Below are 22,585 nucleotides of genomic sequence, written 5' to 3'. Positions count from 1 at the left end.
CAAAATCATCTTCATGCATGACAATGCCCCATCTCATGCTGCAAAGAATACCTCTGTGTCATTGGCTGCTATGGCCATAAAAGGAGATAAACTGATCTTCCCCTGACCTCAACCCTATAGAGAACCTCTGGAGTATCATCAAGCAAAAGATCTATGAGGGTGGGAGGCAGTTCACATCAAAATAGCAGCTCTGGGAGGCGTTTCTGACATCATGCAAAGAAATTCAAGCAGAAACTCTCCAAAAACTCACAAGTTCAATGGATGCAAGAATTGTGAAGTTGACATCAAAGAAGGGTTCCTATGGTAACATGTAACCTGGCCTGTTAGGAAGTTTGGGATTTAAATAGCTTTTTATCTCAGTGAATGTGACCTCCTAATGCTGCGAATTCCACAAATCAGCATTTTCAGTTCTTTAAAACATATAAAATGTTTAGAAACTCTCCTGTGCCTAATAATTTGGAACAGGAGGATTATACTGTTATTATTGGGAGGTTTCTTCAATAAAATTCCATGTATCCTCTAACGGGGGATTACTTTTATTAGACGGACTGTCATCTGCACCGAGCATTTCGGAAAATCAGAGAAAAATATAATTTGCTTAATATTTTGAAAAAAGATTTTTCTCTCTGTGGCTCTTACAGGCTTCTTGTTGTCCTGCACATTAGTGGCTGCAGAATGAGACAACTGAGATGATGTCAATGAGCTCGCTCCGATGGGTAAACTATAAATTATGGGGGTGAGGGCAAGATGTGACATTGTAAGAAGACTACACCTTAAAACTATTTATGCAAACCAAGAGAACAAAGGAAAGAGTAGTCATGATCACAATTGAGACCAAAAAAACACCACGGCCCCCCGAAGAAGACAGCGAAACGTGCGCGTCGGGGCACGTTTTTCTCGGGTTCCACACGACTACTATGGGTGAGTGTAGGACGGAGCTTGCTTAGTAATGGTATGATACTGTCTATATTTACCTGTCCGTCCTGGATTAGTATTTGGTCCCGTGATCTATCTCCTTGATGCACCTTTTCCTCCATATATAACTGCAGCTCTGCACTATTGGATATATGTTAATGTCCTTATGATTGGAGATACTATGTATTATGTGCTGCGTGGTTGGGACAATCTTTGATTGAATTTATTGGAGTTTTTTTTCAGGTCATGACACTATTTATTTCTGACATTACTCCCCATATGGGAGGTGGACCCATGTGTGTAGCATCAGTGACATCCCTATGAGCATTGTTTAATGTAGCTCTCTTTGGTACTGTACTTTACATGTCACTTTTTTGCTATTGAATCTTTGTAATAAAACACTTGTTATATTTTTTGCAAAAAAGTTGTGTTGATGTATTTTTATTTTTTTGGTCTCAGATGGGTAAACTATGTCATTTTCTCAGCTCCTTCCATCCAATCTGACCATGAATGCCGAGGGCAGAATAAGCTCACTGACAGATTCTCTGTTGCCTCATTCCACAGACATCAAAGTGCCTTATAAAATCCAAATGGCACAAGATTTTTAAGGCGACGCAATTTTAGATCAAAGAACATTTTTTTGCAGTTGTAAAGATGGCGTCGTTTTGGCACAGGACGGATTGTTGGAATTTCTGCCGGATTAAAGGACTTTTTATTTTAGAAATAAAGACGTCAGAAGCGTGAGGTTTGTATCTACAGCGTCCTCTTATGTACAAAAGACGGGACTTTATTATCTCTGTTTAAGTCTTAAGACTAAAGTCCACCCCTTTAATTTAAAAAAGAAAAAAAAAAAGCGTGGCAGGAAGCGTGGCCCGCTGTCCACGGAGCGACCCCTCCGCCAATATCCTAACATATCCTTACTCTAAACTATAAATTAAGCTCCGGTTGCGGCTGCGGAGTCCTTTTTTTGGGGGGCACACGTGGATCAAGTCGTCTGTTCTGGTAGCTTGTCTTGGGGTGGGAGGTTGCTGGCGGTGGCGGGGTCCGGGGTGGGATAGTTTCCGGCGGGGGGTCTTATAGGCACTGGAGGGAAGTAGGCCTCGCCGTGCAGTGGGTACGCGGGGTAGAGGTGCGGCTGCTGAGGGGGCACGGGACTCCTCACTGAAAAAGAAAAAGACGGATAATCACGGAACACTCAGGGTCGGGGGTCTGCACAGGAGCCGGCCATGATGGGGACCACCAGGGCAGATGTCACTCACTGGGGATGAGGGGCGGTGGCATGCCTGGGTAGCCCGGCGGTCCGTACATCTCCATGGGAGGCGGAGGCATAAAGGGTCTTCGGAAATAAGCTGCTCTGGGGTCTCTGGGTAGCAGGGGGACCCTCATAGGTGGAGGCGGGTGCATGGGAAACTCTCCGAGCGGGGGGCCGTCCATTACGTCATTATCCTGACTGGATGCCACAGAGACGTTCTGCAGAAAAAAAGCATTTTCAAGTTAAAGGGCCGGTAATGGCTGATCACAGGGAGCAATAGCAGAGTCCCCAGTCCTTACATTGGGCTCTTCCTCTCCGTTCCGGCTCGCGTTCGTCCTCGCCTTGTACTCCGGAGACGATCGCCCGTCTGTGGATTTAGCAGACAGATCGGCAATCACTACGGCCGCCATCACCCAGCTTTCCCACAGCCCTGACCTGCTCATATCTTTACCTTGCGGGTCCACAAAGGGTCTTCCCTGATTCCGGGTCAGTTCGGCCGGTCCGGAGAACCTCCCTGACGGCGGCGGCGGGTAGTGATAAAATCTCTCTGCCCGTCTGGGTGGGAAAGGGGGCTCGGGGTAGGGCAAACCTGGGGAGATACAATGTAACAAATCCCAGCTGTGACCACAATACATAGACACACTCTTAAAGGGATATCCCACTTTAACCCCTACCTGGTGGGGGGACATTGTTCCTCTGCTCCCTATCCCAGGGGGGTGACAAGGAGCCGGCGTCTGACAAGGTCCGCTGGTGGTCCGCTCTTCTGTCAGAGTTAGCGTCCCCTCGTTCTTTAGGCCCGGGGTATCCTGGGTAATATACTGGTGGTCTTACACCTGTCACCAAGGCATAACCGTCATCAGAGCCTTTATTCCATGAAGCAGGGTCAGGGGTGGACATAAGGGGGCTGCTGCCGTACCTCTGTCTGCTGCTGGGAGCATCGGCGACAGCCTCAGCGGACCCTCCAACAGCGTGGGGGGCGAGAGGAAAGCCCGTCCCTCATGATGGCGACTGATCGGAGACAATCCGAATGGCGAGTTCTCTGTGAATAGATAAGACAAAGTGGGTGAGGGTCCGGGGCGATAAGACAGTATGTGCCCCCCAGTAATTAATGAATGGGACGCTTTCCACCAAACTCAGCTGGATCAATCCCTGTTGAGAGCCAGAATGGGCCGTATCAGCGGCACGGTGGGAGGGGTGCACATACTTTTTGCCCATGTTCTGCATCGCTATGATGAGATGTGATACAGACACGTGAGGTTGATAAATGGGATGTCACGAATCACAGCATGCACCGAAAATGAGCACAACGGGGGAGGGGGGGGGGGGGAATACCTGGATGGTTAATATAAGCATCTGCATAGGCTACCGGAGAGAAAAAAACAGAAAGGAGAGATTACAGCAGATACACAGAGGAAAACGGCGGCATAGTGGCCGTATCCGGTACTGCAGCTCAGCTGCTATAGAAGTGAATGGGATCTGACCTACAGTACCAAGAATGGCCACTACACAGTGAACGGCGCTGTTCTGGTTCTGAACTCTGCACTTCCAGCGGCCCTGGTACCGGCTGATCGGAAACATACTGAACAAAGGGTCTGGGCTCTAGGACCCTGCCTGTCCTAAGAATTAAGGGGGTCCCAAAGTCTTTGAATGAACTGGGCTCTACACCGCCCTATGACGAGGCGGAGGACCGGCGGCAGCAGGACTGGCACAGGGGGGGGCATAAAAGCTCTTACATAATTACCACCATACAGGAAAGGATTTCAGCGTAAATACTCCCACGACACAATGGAAATAATACCGCCATATAATAGCCACACAATACGGCACTCTAGTACCCGCACATTGGAGGATACAGTGTGATTACCTCGACCAATTGCTTGTATCACATCCAGGGCAAAGGGGTCCTTTTCCAAAAGTTCCAGTTTATATTCGGCCTCTGTTAACCTAATGATGAAACAATAGAATCATTTCACGCTTCAGTCACCTCCACAGCTGAATTCATACTTCTGCTGATAGGGGCAGTAAATCGGCGGCCTGCAGTGGGATGGAGGGAACCGGCCGCCTATTCCCTACCAGAATTCCGGAATCAGCTTTGGACGTGATCAGAAAACACAAAGGAATGATAAATGACAAATATTTAAATTCATGATCAGTCGCCTGCGGAGCACAAATCTCACTTCTGTCTCAGGTGCGCAGTTTCTTTTTTGACGTCACTCAGAAATCTTTCCGCCGCTCTCGCTGTGAGCTAAGGGAGAAAAAACGAAAACCATAAATGAAAAGCGCTCATCCCTTATTCAGAGCAAGAAGGGTTAACTACGCAAGGGACGCGCACCGACACTCACCCAGTTATCATGAGATTTCTTCTCATACGACGTTACCTGGAAACAAGCGAGAAACTATCACAATGTGACCTCGAAAGATTACCAACGCCAAACTGCAACTACCAGCCAAAGACTGGCAGAGACATGCATTATACTCCAGAGCTGCATTCATAATTCTGCTACTTGGGTTCCAAAACACAAGATATAATACAGAAGGTAACTCAGGATCAGTATAGGGCAAGTAATGTATGTACACAGTGACTGTACCAGCAGAATAGTGAATGCAGCTCTGGAGTATAATACAGGAGGTAACTCAGGATCAGTGATGTAATGTATGTACACAGTGACTGCACCAACAGAATAGTGAGTGCAGCTATGGAGTATAATACAGGAGGTAACTCAGGATCAGTAATGTATGTACACAGTGACTGCACCAGCAGAATAGTGAGTGCAGCTCTGGAGTATAATACAGGAGGTAACTCAGGATCAGTAATGTAATGTACACAGTGACTGCACCAGCAGAATAGTGAGTGCAGCTCTGAAGTATAATACAGGGGGTAACTCAGGATCAGTAATGTATGTACACAGTGACTGCACCAGCAGAATAGTGAGTGCAGCTCTGGAGTATAATACAGGAGGTAACTCAGGATCAGTAATGTACTGTATGTACACAGTGACTGCACCAGCAGAATAGTGAGTGCAGCTCTGGAGTATAATACAGGAGGTAACTCAGGATCAGTAATGTACTGTATGTACACAGTGACTGCACCAGCAGAATAGTGAGTGCAGCTCTGTAGTATAATACAGGAGGTAAGTCAGGATCAGTAATGTATGTACACAGTGACTGCACCAGCAGAATAGTGAGTGCAGCTCTGGAGTATAATACAGGGGGTAACTCAGGATCAGTAATGTAATGTAACCAGAGCACTAACCTGGTTTTGATAGGAGGAGACAGTTTTATCCATTTCTTCTTCCAGTTCGGAGACCCTGGTCCTACAGGTGAAAAACCTTGTGAATAAGCAGAGGCAGTCGAGCGCTCAGGGACTGACTACCCACGTGTGCTAGAAAGTGACTTAATAGCACCACAGTAAAGTGCTCTAGGATGCTGGTCTACTTGAAACTCTCTTGAATAAGAGAAGGGCCCCAAATTCATCCCCCATTCCTCTGAGTCAGAAGGTCCCAGCGAGGGTCTCTCCTCAGTCCTCCTCTAGCCGAAGTCAAGGGACGGCCCAATGTTACTCCTAATATCTGCCTGGGCCGGACCCAATGGGCATTATGTACCACTCTACCAGGACGGCTCCAGCCACAGCCACCATACTGGATGATACTGCACTGGATCTGACTTTAGGGATCATCTTACTTGACGGTGACGAGCTCGCTGGCCGCCATCACCATCTTTTCGTCCGCTTTAGACAGTTTTGCCTCTTTCTGGACCCGCTCCTTCTCCTGCACGGTGAGTTTCCTAAAAAAAAAGTAACAAAAAAATGATTTACTTCTGTAACCTCTGATGGAAAGTGATTGGATACATTGTAACCTCTGATGGAAAGTGATTGGATACATTGTAATCTCTGATGGAAAGTGATTGGATACATTGTAACCTCTGATGGAAAGTGATTGGATACATTGTAACCTCTGATGGAAAGTGATTGGATACATTGTAACCTCTGATGGACTGTGATTTGATACATTGTAACCTCTGATGGAAAGTGATTGGATACATTGTAACCTCTGATGGAAAGTGATTGGATACATTGTAACCTCTGATGGACCGTGATTGGATACATTGTAACCTCTGATGGACCGTGCTTGGATACATTGTAACCTGTGATGGACCGTGATTGGATACATTGCAACCTCTGATGGAAAGTGATGGGATACATTGTAACCTCTGATGGAAAGTGGATACATTGTAACCTCTGATGGACCGTGATTGGATACATTGTAACCTGTGATGGACCGTGATTGGATACATTGTAACCTCTGATGGAAAGTGATTGGATACATTGTAACCTCTGATTGAATGTGATTGGATACATTGAAACCTCTGATGGAAAGTGATTGGATACATTGTAACCTCTGATGGAAAGTGACTGGATACATTGTAACCTCTGATGGAAAGTGACTGGATACATTGTAACCTCTAATGGAACGTGATTAGATACATTGTAACCTCTGATTGAAAGTGATTGGATACATTGTAACCTCTGATGGACCGTGATTGGATACATTGTAACATCTGCTGGAAAGTGATTGGATACATTTTAACCTCTGATGGAAAGTGATTGGATACATTGTACCCTCTGATGGAATGTGATTGGATACATTGTAACCTTTGATGGAAAGTGATTGGATACATTGTAACCTTTGATGGAAAGTGATTGGATACATTGTAACCTCTGATGGCCCGTGATTTGATACATTGTAACTTCTGATGGACAGTGATTGGATACATTGTAACGTCTGATGGAATGTGATTGGATACATTGTAACCTCTGATGAACAGTGATTGGACACATTTGTATTATCTTTGTCGAACACCTCGTTAGACTACACAATGGTCTATTAGGGGGCAACCAATCAGAGAACCAGAGTATAAAACCTCATTACTCTACGTTTATGAAGTTTTATTCTATATATAAAAAATAATCAAAAACAAACAGAAATCAGAGTATATGGTATCAAATTTTTATTTTTAATTTTGCAAAAAGTATTTTTTAAAACATTTATGTAATCTACACCATTAAAAACACCCAAGAAAAAAATCACTTGAAAAAGCAAACATAGGGGGAATTTTTGACCATAGATTATTGATAAGAGAAATAGAGGGATATTATACTCGAATTTGTAAAATATATCAAAAGCTGTATAAATAGAGCAACACCCAATATTCTCCTCAATACCTAAATATATTGCACTAATGGAACCGATATACATATATAGAAAAAAACACTGTATAGATTTATTAAGTCCCCAAAATATTCAATACATAAATCCTACTCGGTCTTTCAATAAATATTCAAAATAAATGAAGGGAATTTTGTTACTTACCGTAAATTCCTTTTCTTCTAGCTCCTATTGGGAGACCCAGACGATTGGGTGTATAGCTACTGCCTCCGGAGGCCACACAAAGCATTACACTAAAAAGTGTAAGGCCCCTCCCCTTCTGGCTATACACCCCCAGTGGGATCACTGGCTCACCAGTTTTAGTGCAAAAGCAAGAAGGAGGAAAGCCAATAACTGGTTTAAACAAGTTCACTCCGAGTAACATCGGAGAACTGAAAACCGTTCAACATGAACAACATGTGTACCCGAAAACAACCAAAAATCCCGAAGGACAACAGGGCGGGTGCTGGGTCTCCCAATAGGAGCTAGAAGAAAAGGAATTTACGGTAAGTAACAAAATTCCCTTCTTCTTCGGCGCTCCATTGGGAGACCCAGACGATTGGGACGTCCAAAAGCTGTCCCTGGGTGGGTAAAGAAATACCTCATGTTAGAGCTGCAAAGACAGCCCTCCCCTACGGGTAGGCAACTGCCGCCTGCAGGACTCTTCTACCTAGGCTGGCGTCCGCCGAAGCATAGGTATGCACCTGATAATGTTTGGTGAAAGTGTGCAGACTCGACCAGGTAGCTGCCTGGCACACCTGTTGAGCCGTAGCCTGGTGTCGTAATGCCCAGGACGCACCCACGGCTCTGGTTGAGTGGGCCTTCAGCCCTGATGGAACCGGAAGCCCAGCAGAACGGTAGGCTTCAAGAATTGGTTCTTTGATCCATCGAGCCAGGGTGGCTTTGGAAGCCTGCGACCCTTTGCGCTTACCAGCGACAAGGACAAAGAGTGCATCCGAGCGGCGCAGGGGCGCCGTGCGGGAAATGTAGATTCTGAGTGCTCTCACCAGATCTAGCAAATGCAAATCCTTTTCATACCGATGAACTGGATGAGGATAAAAGGAAGGTAAGGAAATATCCTGATTAAGATGAAAAGAGGATACCACCTTAGGGAGAAACTCCTGAATGGGGCGCAGCACTACCTTGTCCTGGTGGAACACCAGGAAGGGAGCCTTGGATGACAGCGCTGCTAGCTCAGACACTCTCCGAAGAGACGTGACCGCTACCAGAAAGGCCACTTTCTGTGAGAGTCGTGAAAGTGAAACATCCTTCAGAGGCTCGAAAGGCGTCTTCTGGAGAGCAACTAGTACCCTGTTTAGATCCCATGGATCTAACGGCCGTCTGTACGGAGGGACGATATGACAAACCCCCTGCAGGAACGTGCGCACCTGAGAAAGTCGTGCTAGACGCTTCTGAAAAAACACGGATAGTGCCGAGACTTGCCCTTTAAGGGAGCCGAGCGACAAGCCCTTTTCCAACCCAGATTGCAGGAAGGAAAGAAAAGTAGGTAACGCGAATGGCCAGGGGGATACTCCTTGTGCAGAGCACCAGGATAAGAAAATCTTCCACGTTCTGTGGTAGATCTTAGCAGAAGTGGACTTCCTAGCCTGTCTCATGGTGGCCACGACCCCTTGAGATAATCCTGAAGACGCTAGGATCCAGGACTCAATGGCCACACAGTCAGGTTCAGGGCCGCACAATTCCGATGGAAAAACGGCCCTTGGGACAGTAAGTCTGGTCGGTCTGGTAGTGTCCACGGTTGGCCGACCGTGAGATGCCACAGATCCGGGTACCACGACCTCCTCGGCCAGTCTGGAGCGACGAGTATGACGCGGCTGCAATCGGATCTGATCTTGCGTAGCACTCTGGGCAAGAGTGCCAGAGGTGGAAACACATAAGGGAGCCGGAACTGCGACCAATCTTGCACTAAGGCGTCTGCCGCCAGAGCTCTTTGATCGCGAGACCGCGCCATGAAGGCCGGGACCTTGTTGTTGTGCTGGGACGCCATTAGGTCGACGTCCGGCACCCCCCAGCGGCGACAGATTTCCTGAAACACGTCCGGGTGAAGGGACTATTCCCCTGCGTCCATACCCTGGCGACTGAGGAAGTCTGCTTCCCAGTTTTCTACGCCCGGGATGTGAACTGCGGATATGGTGGATGCCGTGTCTTCCACCCACATTAGAATCCGCCGGACTTCCTGGAAGGCTTGCCGACTGCGTGTCCCTCCTTGGTGGTTGATGTATGCCACCGCTGTGGAGTTGTCCGACTGAATTCGGATCTGCTTCCCCTCCAGCCACTGCCGGAAGGCTAGTAGGGCCAGATACACTGCCCTGATTTCCAGAACATTGATCTGAAGGGTGGACTCCTGCTGAGTCCACGTACCCTGAGCCCTGTGGTGGAGAAAAACTGCTCCCCACCCTGACAGACTCGCGTCTGTCGTGACCACCGCCCAGGATGGGGGCAGGAAGGATCTTCCCTGTGATAATGAGGTGGGAAGAAGCCACCATTGCAGAGAGTCCTTGGCCGTCTGGGAAAGGGAGACTTTCCTGTCCAGGGAAGTTGACTTCCCGTCCCATTGGCGGAGAATGTCCCATTGAAGTGGGCGCAGATGAAACTGCGCAAACGGGACTGCCTCCATTGCTGCCACCATCTTCCCTAGGAAGTGCATGAGGCGCCTTAAGGGGTACGACTGACCCTGAAGGAGAGACTGTACCCCTGTCTGTAGTGACCGCTGCTTGCCAGCGGAAGCTTCACTATCGCTGAGAGAGTATGAAACTCCATGCCAAGATACGTTAGTGATTGAGTCGGTGACAGATTTGACTTTGAAAAGTTGATGATCCACCCGAAAGTCTGGAGAGTCTCCAGCGCAACATTCAGGCTGTGTTGGCATGCCTCCTGAGAGGGTGCTTTGACAAGTAGATCGTCCAAGTAAGGGATCACCGAGTGTCCCTGAGAGTGCAAGACTGCTACCACTGCCGCCATGACCTTGGTGAAAACCCGTGGGGCTGTCGCCAGACCAAATGGCAGAGCTACGAACTGAAGATGGTCGTCCCCTATGACGAAACGTAGAAAACGTTGGTGTTCTGTAGCAATCGGCACGTGGAGATAAGCATCTTTGATGTCTATTGATGCAAGGAAATCTCCTTGAGACATTGAGGCAATGACGGAGCGGAGGGATTCCATCCGGAACCGCCTGGCGTTCACATGCTTGTTGAGCAGTTTTAGGTCCAGAACAGGACGGAACGAGCCGTCCTTTTTTGGAACCACAAAGAGATTGGAGTAAAAACCTTGCCCTTGTTCCTGAAGAGGAACAGGGATCACCACTCCTTCTGCTCTTAGAGAGCCCACCGCCTGCAGAAGGGCATCTGCTCGGTCGGGATGTGGGGAGGTTCTGAAGAACCGAGGCGGAGGACGAGAACTGAACTCTATCCTGTACCCGTGAGACAAAATGTCTGTTACCCACCGGTCCTTGACCTGTGGCAGCCAAATGTCGCCAAAGCGGGAGAGCCTGCCACCGACCGAGGATGCGGAGGGAGGAGGCCGAAAGTCATGAGGCAGCCGCCTTGGAAGCGGTTCCTCCGGTTGCTTTCTTGGGGCGTGAGTGAGCCCGCCAGGAATCTGAGCTCCTTTGCTCCTTCTGAGTCCCTTTGGACGAGGAGAATTGGGCCTTGCCCGAGCCTCGAAAGGACCGAAACCTCGACTGCCACCTCCTCTGTTGAGGTTTGCTTGATCTGGGCTGGGGTAAGGAGGAGTCTTTACCCTTGGACTGTTTAATGATTTCCGCCAATTGCTCACCAAACAGTCTGTCTACAGATAATGGCAAGCTGGTTAAACATTTTTTGGAAGCAGAATCCGCTTTCCATTCCTTTAACCACAAGGCTCTGCGCAAAACCACAGAGTTGGCGGACGCCATTGAGGTACGGCTCGTAGAGTCCAGGACAGCGTTGATAGCGTAAGTCGCAAACGCAGACATTTGCGAGGTCAAGGACGCCACGTGCGGCACTGATGGACGTATGACAGAGTCCACCTGCGCCAGACCAGCTGAAATAGCTTGGAGTGCCCACACGGCTGCGAATGCTGGAGCAAACGACGCGCCGATAGCTTCATAGACAGATTTCAACCAAAGGTCCATCTGTCTGTCGTTGGCATCTTTAAGTGAAGCCCCATCCTCCACTGCAACTATGGATCTAGCCGCAAGCCTGGAGATTGGGGGATCCACCTTTGGACACTGGGTCCAGCGTTTGACCACGTCAGGGGGAAAGGGATAACGTGTATCCTTAAGACGTTTGGAGAAACGCTTATCTGGGTAAGCATGGTGTTTCTGGACTGATTCTCTGAAGTCAGCGTGGTCCAGAAAAGTACTCAGTTTACGCTTGGGATACCTGAAATGGAACTTCTCCTGCTGTGCAGCTGCCTCTTCTGCTGAAGGGGCTGGGGGAGAAATATCCAACAGTCTATTGATGGCCGCTATAAGGTCATTTACCATGGCGTCACCATCAGGAGTATCCAGATTGAGAGCGGTCTCAGGATTAGACTCCTGACCACCCTCCTCTGTCTCATCATACAGAGACTCTTCTCGCTGAGACCCTGACCAGTGTGATGACGTCGAGGTTCTTTCCCAGCGAGCTCGCTTAGGCTGCCTGGGACTGTCATCCGAGTCAGAGCCTTCAGCCTGAGATGCCTGGGACCCCCTAGAAGCACGGATTAGCTCCAACTGAGGGGGACCGGGGAACATTGACACAGCAGTGTCCATGGTCTGAGTAACTGGCCTGGCCTGCAAGGTCTCTAGGATTTTTGTCATAGTCACAGACATCTTGTCAGCAAAAACTGCAAACTCTGTCCCCGTCACCGGAACAGGGTTCACCGGTGACTCTGCCTGGGCCACTACCACCATAGACTCCGGCTGCCGAAGTGGCACAGGGACCGAACATTGCACACAATGGGGGTCATTGGAACCTGCCGGTAGATCAGCCCCACAAGCTGCACAAGCAGCGTATACAGCCTGTGTCTTGGCACCCTTGCGTTTTACAGATGACATGTTGTTGTCTCCTCAGAGCAATATAGGGTATACAGCCAAGAAGCGACCTTACAGTGCAATATATATATATATATATATATGGTACAGAGAAAAAAATACACCAATATAACACTGTGGCACTAGTGGGGCCAGCACTAATGTGCTGCTTACCGCCCGCTTAACGCGGGTGTGTGGTCGCCCGAATCCCTTGTCTGGGTCTCCCAGAGCCTGTGTCCGTTCCCCAGCCAGACTGCATGCAGGAATGGCTGCCGGCGTCCTGTGGAGAGGGGCGGGCCCTGGGTGTGTTCAGACGAAAAAGCGGGAAACTTGCGTCCCACTGTGCCCAGTGAGAGGGCTGGAGCATGTAAATAAGACTCCAGCCCTCGGCGCTGACTATAGAACAGCGTCTCTCCCTTTCCCTGATTGACAGGGTGGGGGCGGGAACGAAGCGGAGCTAGGCCGCAAAAGCCGGGGACTAGATTTATAAGCGCCGCCGTCCGGTCGGCGCGAAGTCCCCGGCGCACCACAAGTCTCAGCCGCGCCGCCGCTCCAGGGGCGGCCGGCGCGGCGGTCCCCAACACATAAAGTCCCTCAGAGAAGCTGCAGTGACTGTAACCCCCGCGCGCAGCGCTACTGTCCCCGGCGCACTAGCACACCCAGCAAGTCTGGAGTGTGCGCGGCCTGTCCATACGGGGACACAGAGTACCTGAATGTTGCAGGGCCTAGTCCCTGAACGGTACCCAGCTCCGTATCCAGCAGGTTCCATGGGTCTGTGGATGGAGCCCGGCCTCAGGGCTTGGGGGCCGGTAAGATCCCACTTCCTCAGAGCCCCTCAGGGGGATGGGGAAGGAAAACAGCATGTGGGCTCCAGCCTCCGTACCCGCAATGGGTACCTCAACCTTAACAAACACCGCCAATAGGAATGGGGTGAGAAGGGAGCATGCTGGGGGCCCTATATGGGCCCTCTTTTCTTCCATCCGATATAGTCAGCAGCTACTGCTGACTAAACAGTGGAGCTATGCGTGGATGTCTGACCTCCTTCGCACAAAGCTTGAAAACTGAGCAGCCCGTGATCCCACGGGGGGTGTATAGCCAGAAGGGGAGGGGCCTTACACTTTTTAGTGTAATGCTTTGTGTGGCCTCCGGAGGCAGTAGCTATACACCCAATCGTCTGGGTCTCCCAATGGAGCGCCGAAGAAATCCCATTTCATAAATATGAATATAAATGTTTCTTCAAACCTATTCTAACAATAATATATGAAGGAATAAATATTTAAATAGAAATTGTTTGCTATAAATTTGTTAATATATATAGTAGTATGCCTATTCAGGCTAGATGTGCACTACGCCTATTTCCAACATAAACCGACTCCCTACAAAACAGAGGCTCTGATCACTCATGTATAAATCATCCGTGCAATACTCACATAGTACAAGGTCAGAAAAACCCACCAAACACTTCGACGCACGTTTCAAGGAAACCTTTTCTGATGGTTTCCTTGAAACGTGCGTCGAGGTGTTTGGTGTTTTTTTGTGACCTTGTACTATTTGAGTATTGCACGGATGATTTATAAATGAGTGATCAGAGCCTCTGTTTTGTAGGGAGTCGGTTTATGTTGGAAATAGGCGATGTATGAGTGCACATCTAGCCTGACTACTATATATATTAACCGGCTTAGTCTCTTACAAATTTATAGCAAACAATTTCTATTCAAATATTTATTCCTTCATATATTATTGTTAGAATAGGTTTGAAGAAACATTTATATTCATATTTATGAAATGGGATATTTATTTTGAATGACCGAGTAGGATTTATATATTGAATATTTTGGGTACTTAATCTATACAGTGTTTTTTTTTATATATATATATCGGTTCCATTAGTGCAATATATTTAAATATTGAGGAGAGTATTGGGGTGTTGCTCTATTTATACAGCTTTTGATATATTTTACAAATTTGAGTATAATATCCCTCTATTTCTCTTATCAATAATCTATGGTCAAAAATTCCCCCTATGTTTGCTTTTTCAAATGATTTTTTTCTTGTTTTTTTTAATGGTGTAGATTAAATGTTTTAAAAAATACTTTTTGCAAAATTAAAAATAAATATTTGATACCTTAACTCAAAAGAAATCAGAGTATATTGTATCACAAATATTATGGTGGCGAAAATATAGGAATCTCTTGATATGTATTTATATATAAAAAATGTAAAATTGCAACTAATATCTAATGCATCCACATATCCCACCGGTGCAGCTTCTGCTCGTTCTCCTGGTACACCTCCATCATGACGCTCATTTTCTGCTTTAGTTTCTCCAGTTCTTCCTCCAGTTGTCCCTTCTCATGTGACAGCGACCGGCTGCTGTTCTGCAGATTTGTGATACACTCTATATATACAAGAAGAGAATTATCTATAAGGAAAGGCGTCCAATGATCCTGCGATAAGATACACAAAGTATCACCCTACCGGACAGCTGTTCTTTCGCCTTCATTTCATCGGAGAGGTTATCACACAGATGCTTTTTCTCAGATTCCACACTTTTCAGAGACGCATTTAGCTACAACACAAAGATGATTAATATATAAACTGTCAATAGTCTCTGTATACAGAGATACATGATAAGATTCTGTCTGCAGCCACCACTAGGGGGAGCTCCCTGTATACAGATACATGATAAGCTTCTGTCTGCAGCCACCACTAGGGGGAGCTCCCTGTATACAGAGATACATGATAAGATCCTGTCTGCAGCCACCACTAGGGGGAGCTCCCTGTATACAGAGATACATGATAAGATCCTGTCTGCAGCCACCTCTAGGGGGAGCTCTCTATATACAGAGATACATGATAAGATCCTGTCTGCAGCCACCACTAGGGGGAGCTCCCTGTATACAGAGATACATGATAAGATCCTGTCTGCAGCCACCTCTAGGGGGAGCTCTCTATATACAGAGATATATGATAAGATCCTGTCTGCAGCCACCACTAGGGGGAGCTCCCTGTATACAGAGTTACATGATAAGATCCTGTCTGCAGCCACCACTAGGGGGAGCTCCCTGTATACAGAGATACATGATAAGGTCCTGTCTGCAGCCACCACTAGGGGGAGCTCCCTGTATACAGATACATGATAAGCTTCTGTCTGCAGCCACCACTAGGGGGAGCTCCCTGTATACAGAGATACATGATAAGATCCTGTCTGCAGCCACCACTAGGGGGAGCTCCCTGTATACAGAGATACATGATAAGATCCTGTCTGCAGTCACCTCTAGGGGGAGCTCACTGTATACAGAGATACATGATAAGATCCTGTCTGCAGTCACCACTAGGGGGAGCTCCCTGTATACAGAGATACATGATAAGATCCTGTCTGCAGCCACCACTAGGGGGAGCTCCCTGTATACAGAGTTACATGATAAGATTCTGTCTGCAGCCACCACTAGGGGGAGCTCCCTGTATACAGAGATACATGATAAGATCCTGTCTGCAGCCACCACTAGGGGGAGCTCCCTGTATACAGAGATACATGATAATATCCTGTCTGCAGCCACCACTAGGGGGAGCTCCCTGTATACAGAGTTACATGATAAGATTCTGTCTGCAGCCACCACTAGGGGGAGCTCCCTGTATACAGAGATACATGATAAGCTCCTGTCTGCAGCCACCACTAGGGGGAGCTCCCTGTATACAGAGATACATGATAATATCCTGTCTGCAGCCACCACTAGGGGGAGCTCCCTGTATACAGAGATACATGATAAGATCCTGTCTGCAGCCACCACTAGGGGGAGCTCCCTGTATACAGAGATACATGATAAGATTCTGTCTGCAGTCACCACTAGGGGGAGCTCCCTGTATACAGAGACACATGATAAGATCCTGTCTGCAGCCACCACTAGGGGGAGCTCCCTGTATACAGCGATACATGATAAGATCCTGTCTGCAGCCACCACTAGGGGGAGCTCCCTGTACACAGAGATACATGATAATACCCTGTCTACAGCCACCACTAGGGGGAGCTCCCTGTATACAGATATACATGATAAGCTCCTGTCTGCAGTCACCACTAGGGGGAGCTCCCTGTATACAGAGATACATGATAAGATCCTGTCTGCAGCCACCACTAGGGGGAGCTCCCTGTATACAGAGATACATGATAAGATCCTGTCTGCAGCCACCACTAGGGGGAGCTCCCTGTATACAGAGATACATGATAAGATCCTGTCTGCAGCCACCACTAGGGGGAGCTCCCTGTATACAGAGATACATGATAAGATCCTGTCTGCAGTCACCACTAGGGGGAGCTCCCTGTATGCAGAGATACATGATAAGATCCTGTCTGCAGTCACCACTAGGGGGAGCTCCCTATATACAGACATACATAAGATCCTGTCTGCAGTCACCACTAGGGTGAGCTCCCTGTATACAGAGATACATGATAAGATCCTGTCTGCAGTCACCACTAGGGGGAGCTCCCTGTATACAGAGATACATGATAAGATCCTGTCTGCAGCCACCACTACGGGGAGCTCCCTATATACAGAGATACATGATAATATCCTGTCTGCAGCCACCACTAGGGGGAGCTCCCTGTATACAGAGATACATGATAAGATTCTGTCTGCAGCCACCACTAGGGGGAGCTCCCTGTATACAGAGATACATGATAAGATCCTGTCTGCAGCCACCACTAGGGGGCGCTCCCTGTATACAGAGATACATGATAAGATCCTGTCTGCAGTCACCACTAGGGGGAGCTCCCTGTATACAGAGATACATGATAAGATCCTGTCTGCAGCCACCACTAGGGGGCGCTCCCTGTATACAGAGATACATGATAAGATCCTGTCTGCAGTCACCACTAGGGGGAGCTCCCTGTATACAGAGATACATGATAAGATCCTGTCTGCAGCCACCACTAGGGGGAGCTCCCTGTATACAGAGTTACATGATAAGATTCTGTCTGCAGCCACCACTAGGGGGAGCTCCCTGTATACAGAGATACATGATAAGATCCTGTCTGCAGCCACCACTAGGGGGAGCTCCCTGTATACAGAGATACATGATAATATCCTGTCTGCAGCCACCACTAGGGGGAGCTCCCTGTATACAGAGTTACATGATAAGATTCTGTCTGCAGCCACCACTAGGGGGAGCTCCCTGTATACAGAGATACATGATAAGATCCTGTCTGCAGCCACCACTAGGGGGAGCTCCCTGTATACAGAGATACATGATAATATCCTGTCTGCAGCCACCACTAGGGGGAGCTCCCTGTATACAGAGATACATGATAAGATCCTGTCTGCAGCCACCACTAGGGGGAGCTCCCTGTATACAGAGATACATGATAAGATTCTGTCTGCAGTCACCACTAGGGGGAGCTCCCTGTATACAGAGACACATGATAAGATCCTGTCTGCAGCCACCACTAGGGGGAGCTCCCTGTATACAGCGATACATGATAAGATCCTGTCTGCAGCCACCACTAGGGGGAGCTCCCTGTACACAGAGATACATGATAATACCCTGTCTACAGCCACCACTAGGGGGAGCTCCCTGTATACAGAGATACATGATAAGCTCCTGTCTGCAGTCACCACTAGGGGGAGCTCCCTGTATACAGAGATACATGATAAGATCCTGTCTGCAGCCACCACTAGGGGGAGCTCCCTGTATACAGAGATACATGATAAGATCCTGTCTGCAGCCACCACTAGGGGGAGCTCCCTGTATACAGAGATACATGATAAGATCCTGTCTGCAGCCACCACTAGGGGGAGCTCCCTGTATACAGAGATACATGATAAGATCCTGTCTGCAGTCACCACTAGGGGGAGCTCCCTGTATGCAGAGATACATAAGATCCTGTCTGCAGTCACCACTAGGGGGAGCTCCCTATATACAGACATACATAAGATCCTGTCTGCAGTCACCACTAGGGGGAGCTCCCTGTATACAGAGATACATGATAAGATCCTGTCTGCAGTCACCACTAGGGGGAGCTCCCTGTATACAGAGATACATGATAAGATCCTGTCTGCAGCCACCACTACGGGGAGCTCCCTATATACAGAGATACATGATAATATCCTGTCTGCAGCCACCACTAGGGGGAGCTCCCTGTATACAGAGATACATGATAAGATTCTGTCTGCAGCCACCACTAGGGGGAGCTCCCTGTATACAGAGATACATGATAAGATCCTGTCTGCAGCCACCACTAGGGGGCGCTCCCTGTATACAGAGATACATGATAAGATCCTGTCTGCAGTCACCACTAGGGGGAGCTCCCTGTATACAGAGATACATGATAAGATCCTGTCTGCAGCCACCACTAGGGGGCGCTCCCTGTATACAGAGATACATGATAAGATCCTGTCTGCAGTCACCACTAGGGGGAGCTCCCTGTATACAGAGATACATGATAAGATCCTGTCTGCAGTCACCACTAGGGGGATCTCCCTGTATACAGAGATACATGATAAGATCCTGTCTGCAGCCACCACTAGGGGGAGCTCCCTGTATACAGAGATACATGATAAGATCCTGTCTGCAGTCACCACTAGGGGGAGCTGCCTGTATACAGAGATACATGATAAGATCCTGTCTGCAGTCACCACTAGGGGGAGCTCCCTGTATACAGAGATACATGATAAGATCCTGTCTGCAGTCACCACTAGGGGGAGCTCCCTGTATACAGAGATACATGATAAGATCCTGTCTGCAGCCACCACTAGGGGGAGCTCCCTGTATACAGATACATGATAAGATCCTGTCTGCAGTCACCACTAGGGGGAGCTCCCTGTATACAGAGATACATGATAAGATCCTGTCTGCAGCCACCACTAGGGGGAGCTCCCTGTATACAGAGATACATGATAAGATCCTGTCTGCAGCCACCACTAGGGGGAGCTCCCTGTATACAGAGATACATGATAAGCTCCTGTCTGCAGCCACCACTAGGGGGAGCTCCCTGTATACAGAGATACATGATGACGGTGTAGATCACGTACCATGGCAGCATAAATCAGCTTCTTAATCCTTTGTTTTTGGGGATCACCTGAAAATTAAAGGATATAAACACTCGTTACAATAGTCCCTGCTGTCACATGCTGTGTGTCCGGTGACGCTGCTGCCGGTCGTTACCCAGGGGTTCGCCGTTTTCAAACTCCCACTTTATGCTGGAGAGAATGGCGTCGTCCTCCTCGTCGGTGACTTCGTCCATCTCTGAGCTCCAGTCTTTCAGTGACAATAAATTTTCAATCAATGACTAAAAAAAAACAAACAAAAAACAAAAATAATATATAAATATCTTATCTCGCCAGCGGGGGAGGGGCAGGTGGTCCCCATCTCACCTTCACCTGGCTCTGCTGGCTGCTCAGGTCTTCTTGCATGGCTCCCACGGATGAGCTGAGGGTGCGGGAGTTCTCGGAGAGCTCGCTGAACCTTTCCTCCCAGCCCTCCGCCTCCTTACACAGCTGCAAACAAAACACCCATCACTGATCTGCTGCTCCTGAATAAGGGGCATTGTACGGCTCGGACGGCACCGACCTGCTTGATGCTCTCCTCCAGGTGAGACTTCTCCTCCGCAGCGTCCTGCAGCGACGACTCCAGACGGCCGGTGTTAATTTCAAACACTTTCTGGGTGGTGCGAGTCTGAGGATGAGCGGAGGCTGTGTGAGTGCGGAGCGGACGGGATTACTGTGAGCGGAGGCTGTGTGAGTGCGGAGAGGACGAGATTACTGGGAGCGGAGGCTGTGTGAGTGCGGAGAGGACGAGATTACTGGGAGCGGAGGCTGTGTGAGTGCGGAGCAGACGGGATTACTGTGAGCGGAGGCTGTGTGAGTGCGGAGAGGACGAGATTACTGGGAGCGGAGGCTGTGTGAGTGCGGAGAGGACGGGATTACTGGGAGCGGAGGCTGTGTGAGTGCGGAGCAGACGGGATTACTGGGAGCGGAGGCTGTGTGAGTGCGGAGAGGACGAGATTACTGGGAGCGGAGGCTGTGTGAGCGCGGAGCGGACGGGATTACTGCGAGCGGAGGTTGTGTGAGTGCGGAGCGGACGGGATTACTGTGAGCGGAGGCTGTGTGAGCGCGGAGCGGACGGGATTACTGTGAGCGGAGGCTGTGTGAGTGCGGAGAGGACGGGATTACTGCCGTTTATAGATCCCTCTAAATAAAGCCATTCATTCCACGAGGGCGACCCCCGAGCCAGGATCTCTCCCGCTGACCGTCACTCACCTCCTCCTTCTGGGACGATTCCTTCAGGAAATTTTCCTCCAAAGATTTGATTTTCTCATTTAGGTCTTCAAGCTGCAGAGACATTTACAGTAATGGCAACCAGCATCCGCACTGGTGCAGAGACCCCCATCCCCCCACTATAGACGTATCCCGGACCCCCGCTGCTTCTCCTCCATATATATTACCATACCGTCCAGCCCGGACCCCCGCTGCTTCTCCTCCATATTCATTACTGCACTGTCCAGCCCGGACCCCCACTGCTTCTCCTCCATATATATTACTGCACTGCCCAGCCCGGACCCCCGCTGCTTCTCCTGCATATATATTACCATACCGTCCAGCCCGGACCCCCACTGCTTCTCCTCCATATATATTACCGTACTGTCCAGCCCAGACCCCCGCTGCTTCTCCTCCATATATATTACTGCACGGCCCAGCCCGGACCCCCGCTGCTTCTCCTCCATATATATTACTGCACTGCCCAGCCCGGACCCCCACTGCTTCTCCTCCCATATGTATTACCACACTGTCCAGCCCAGACCCCCGCTGCTTCTCCTCCATATATATTACCATACCGTCCAGCCCGGACCCCCGCTGCTTCTCCTCCATATTCATTACTGCACTGTCCAGCCCGGACCCCCACTGCTTCTCCTCCATATATATTACTGCACTGCCCAGCCCGGACCCCCGCTGCTTCTCCTGCATATATATTACCATACCGTCCAGCCCGGACCCCCACTGCTTCTCCTCCATATATATTACCGTACTGTCCAGCCCAGACCCCCGCTGCTTCTCCTCCATATATATTACTGCACGGCCCAGCCCGGACCCCCGCTGCTTCTCCTCCATATATATTACTGCACTGCCCAGCCCGGACCCCCACTGCTTCTCCTCCCATATGTATTACCACACTGTCCAGCCCAGACCCCCGCTGCTTCTCCTCCATATATATTACCATACCGTCCAGCCCGGACCCCCGCTGCTTCTCCTCCATATACATTACTGCACTGTCCAGCCCGGACCCCCACTGCTTCTCCTCCATATATATTACCATACTGTCCAGCCCGGACCCCCGCTGCTTTTCCTCCATATATATTACCATACTGTCCAGCCCAGACCCCCGCTGCTTCTCCTCCATATATATTACCATACCGTCCAGCCCGGACCCCCGCTGCTTCTCCTCCATATATATTACTGCACTGTCCAGCCCAGACCCCCACTGCTTCTCCTCCATATATATTACTGCACTGTCCAGCCCGGACCCCCGCTGCTTCTCCTCCATATATATTACCATACTGTCCAGCCCAGACCTCCATTGCTTCTCCTCCATATATATTACTGCACTGTCCAGCCCGGACCCCAGCTGCTTCTTCTCCATATATATTACTGCACTGTCCAGCCCAGACCCCCGCTGCTTCTCCTCCATATATATTACTGCACGGCCCAGCCCGGACCCCCGCTGCTTCTCCTCCATATATATTACTGCACTGCCCAGCCCGGACCCCCACTGCTTCTCCTCCCATATGTATTACCATACTGTCCAGCCCAGACCCCCGCTGCTTCTCCTCCATATATATTACCATATTGTCCAGCCCAGACCCCCACTGCTTCTCCTCCCATATGTATTACCATAATGTCCAGCCCAGACCCCCGCTGCTTCTTCTCCATATATGTTACCATACTGTCCATCCCGGACCCCCCCTGCTTCTCCTCCCATATGTATTACCATACTGTCCAGCCCGGACCCCCGCTGCTTCTCTTCCCAAATGTATTACCATACTGTCCAGCCCGGACTCCCGCTGCTTCTCCTCCATATATATTACGATACTGTCTAGCCCAGACCCCCGCTGCTTTTCCTCCATATATATTACCATACTGTCCAGCTCAGACCCCGGGACCCCCGTTGCTTCTCTTCCATATATCTCACTGCACTGTCCAGCCCGGACCG

At 49.2% G+C, this 22,585-nt stretch overlaps 1 protein-coding gene across 2 annotated transcripts in view; it reads right to left on the bottom strand.

The window, feature by feature from the left end:
• Positions 1 to 1,661: 1,661 nt before the first annotated feature.
• MIA2 (MIA SH3 domain ER export factor 2) overlaps positions 1,662 to 22,585 on the bottom strand; it is a 70,287-nt gene continuing 49,363 nt past the window's right edge. For both annotated transcript variants that reach the window (XM_075330636.1, XM_075330635.1), the window contains 18 exons: positions 20,638 to 20,709; positions 19,949 to 20,053; positions 19,753 to 19,875; positions 19,544 to 19,667; positions 19,411 to 19,457; positions 14,864 to 14,954; positions 14,645 to 14,783; positions 5,849 to 5,950; positions 5,421 to 5,481; positions 4,510 to 4,545; positions 4,345 to 4,412; positions 4,032 to 4,111; positions 3,084 to 3,206; positions 2,842 to 3,000; positions 2,619 to 2,756; positions 2,467 to 2,534; positions 2,175 to 2,385; positions 1,662 to 2,076 (listed from right to left, as the gene is read on the bottom strand). In XM_075330636.1, the coding sequence (XP_075186751.1) occupies positions 1,901 to 2,076; positions 2,175 to 2,385; positions 2,467 to 2,534; positions 2,619 to 2,756; positions 2,842 to 3,000; positions 3,084 to 3,206; positions 4,032 to 4,111; positions 4,345 to 4,412; positions 4,510 to 4,545; positions 5,421 to 5,481; positions 5,849 to 5,950; positions 14,645 to 14,783; positions 14,864 to 14,954; positions 19,411 to 19,457; positions 19,544 to 19,667; positions 19,753 to 19,875; positions 19,949 to 20,053; positions 20,638 to 20,709 (1,923 nt within the window). In that variant the 3' untranslated portion in view covers positions 1,662 to 1,900. The remainder of the gene's footprint in view (positions 2,077 to 2,174; positions 2,386 to 2,466; positions 2,535 to 2,618; positions 2,757 to 2,841; positions 3,001 to 3,083; positions 3,207 to 4,031; positions 4,112 to 4,344; positions 4,413 to 4,509; positions 4,546 to 5,420; positions 5,482 to 5,848; positions 5,951 to 14,644; positions 14,784 to 14,863; positions 14,955 to 19,410; positions 19,458 to 19,543; positions 19,668 to 19,752; positions 19,876 to 19,948; positions 20,054 to 20,637; positions 20,710 to 22,585) is intronic.

Source organism: Anomaloglossus baeobatrachus, chromosome 12 (genome assembly GCF_048569485.1).
Source record: "Anomaloglossus baeobatrachus isolate aAnoBae1 chromosome 12, aAnoBae1.hap1, whole genome shotgun sequence".
NCBI lineage: Eukaryota > Metazoa > Chordata > Amphibia > Anura > Aromobatidae > Anomaloglossus > Anomaloglossus baeobatrachus.
Note: the sequence above shows the minus strand (reverse complement) of the source record. Positions and strands in the feature narration are given on the sequence as shown.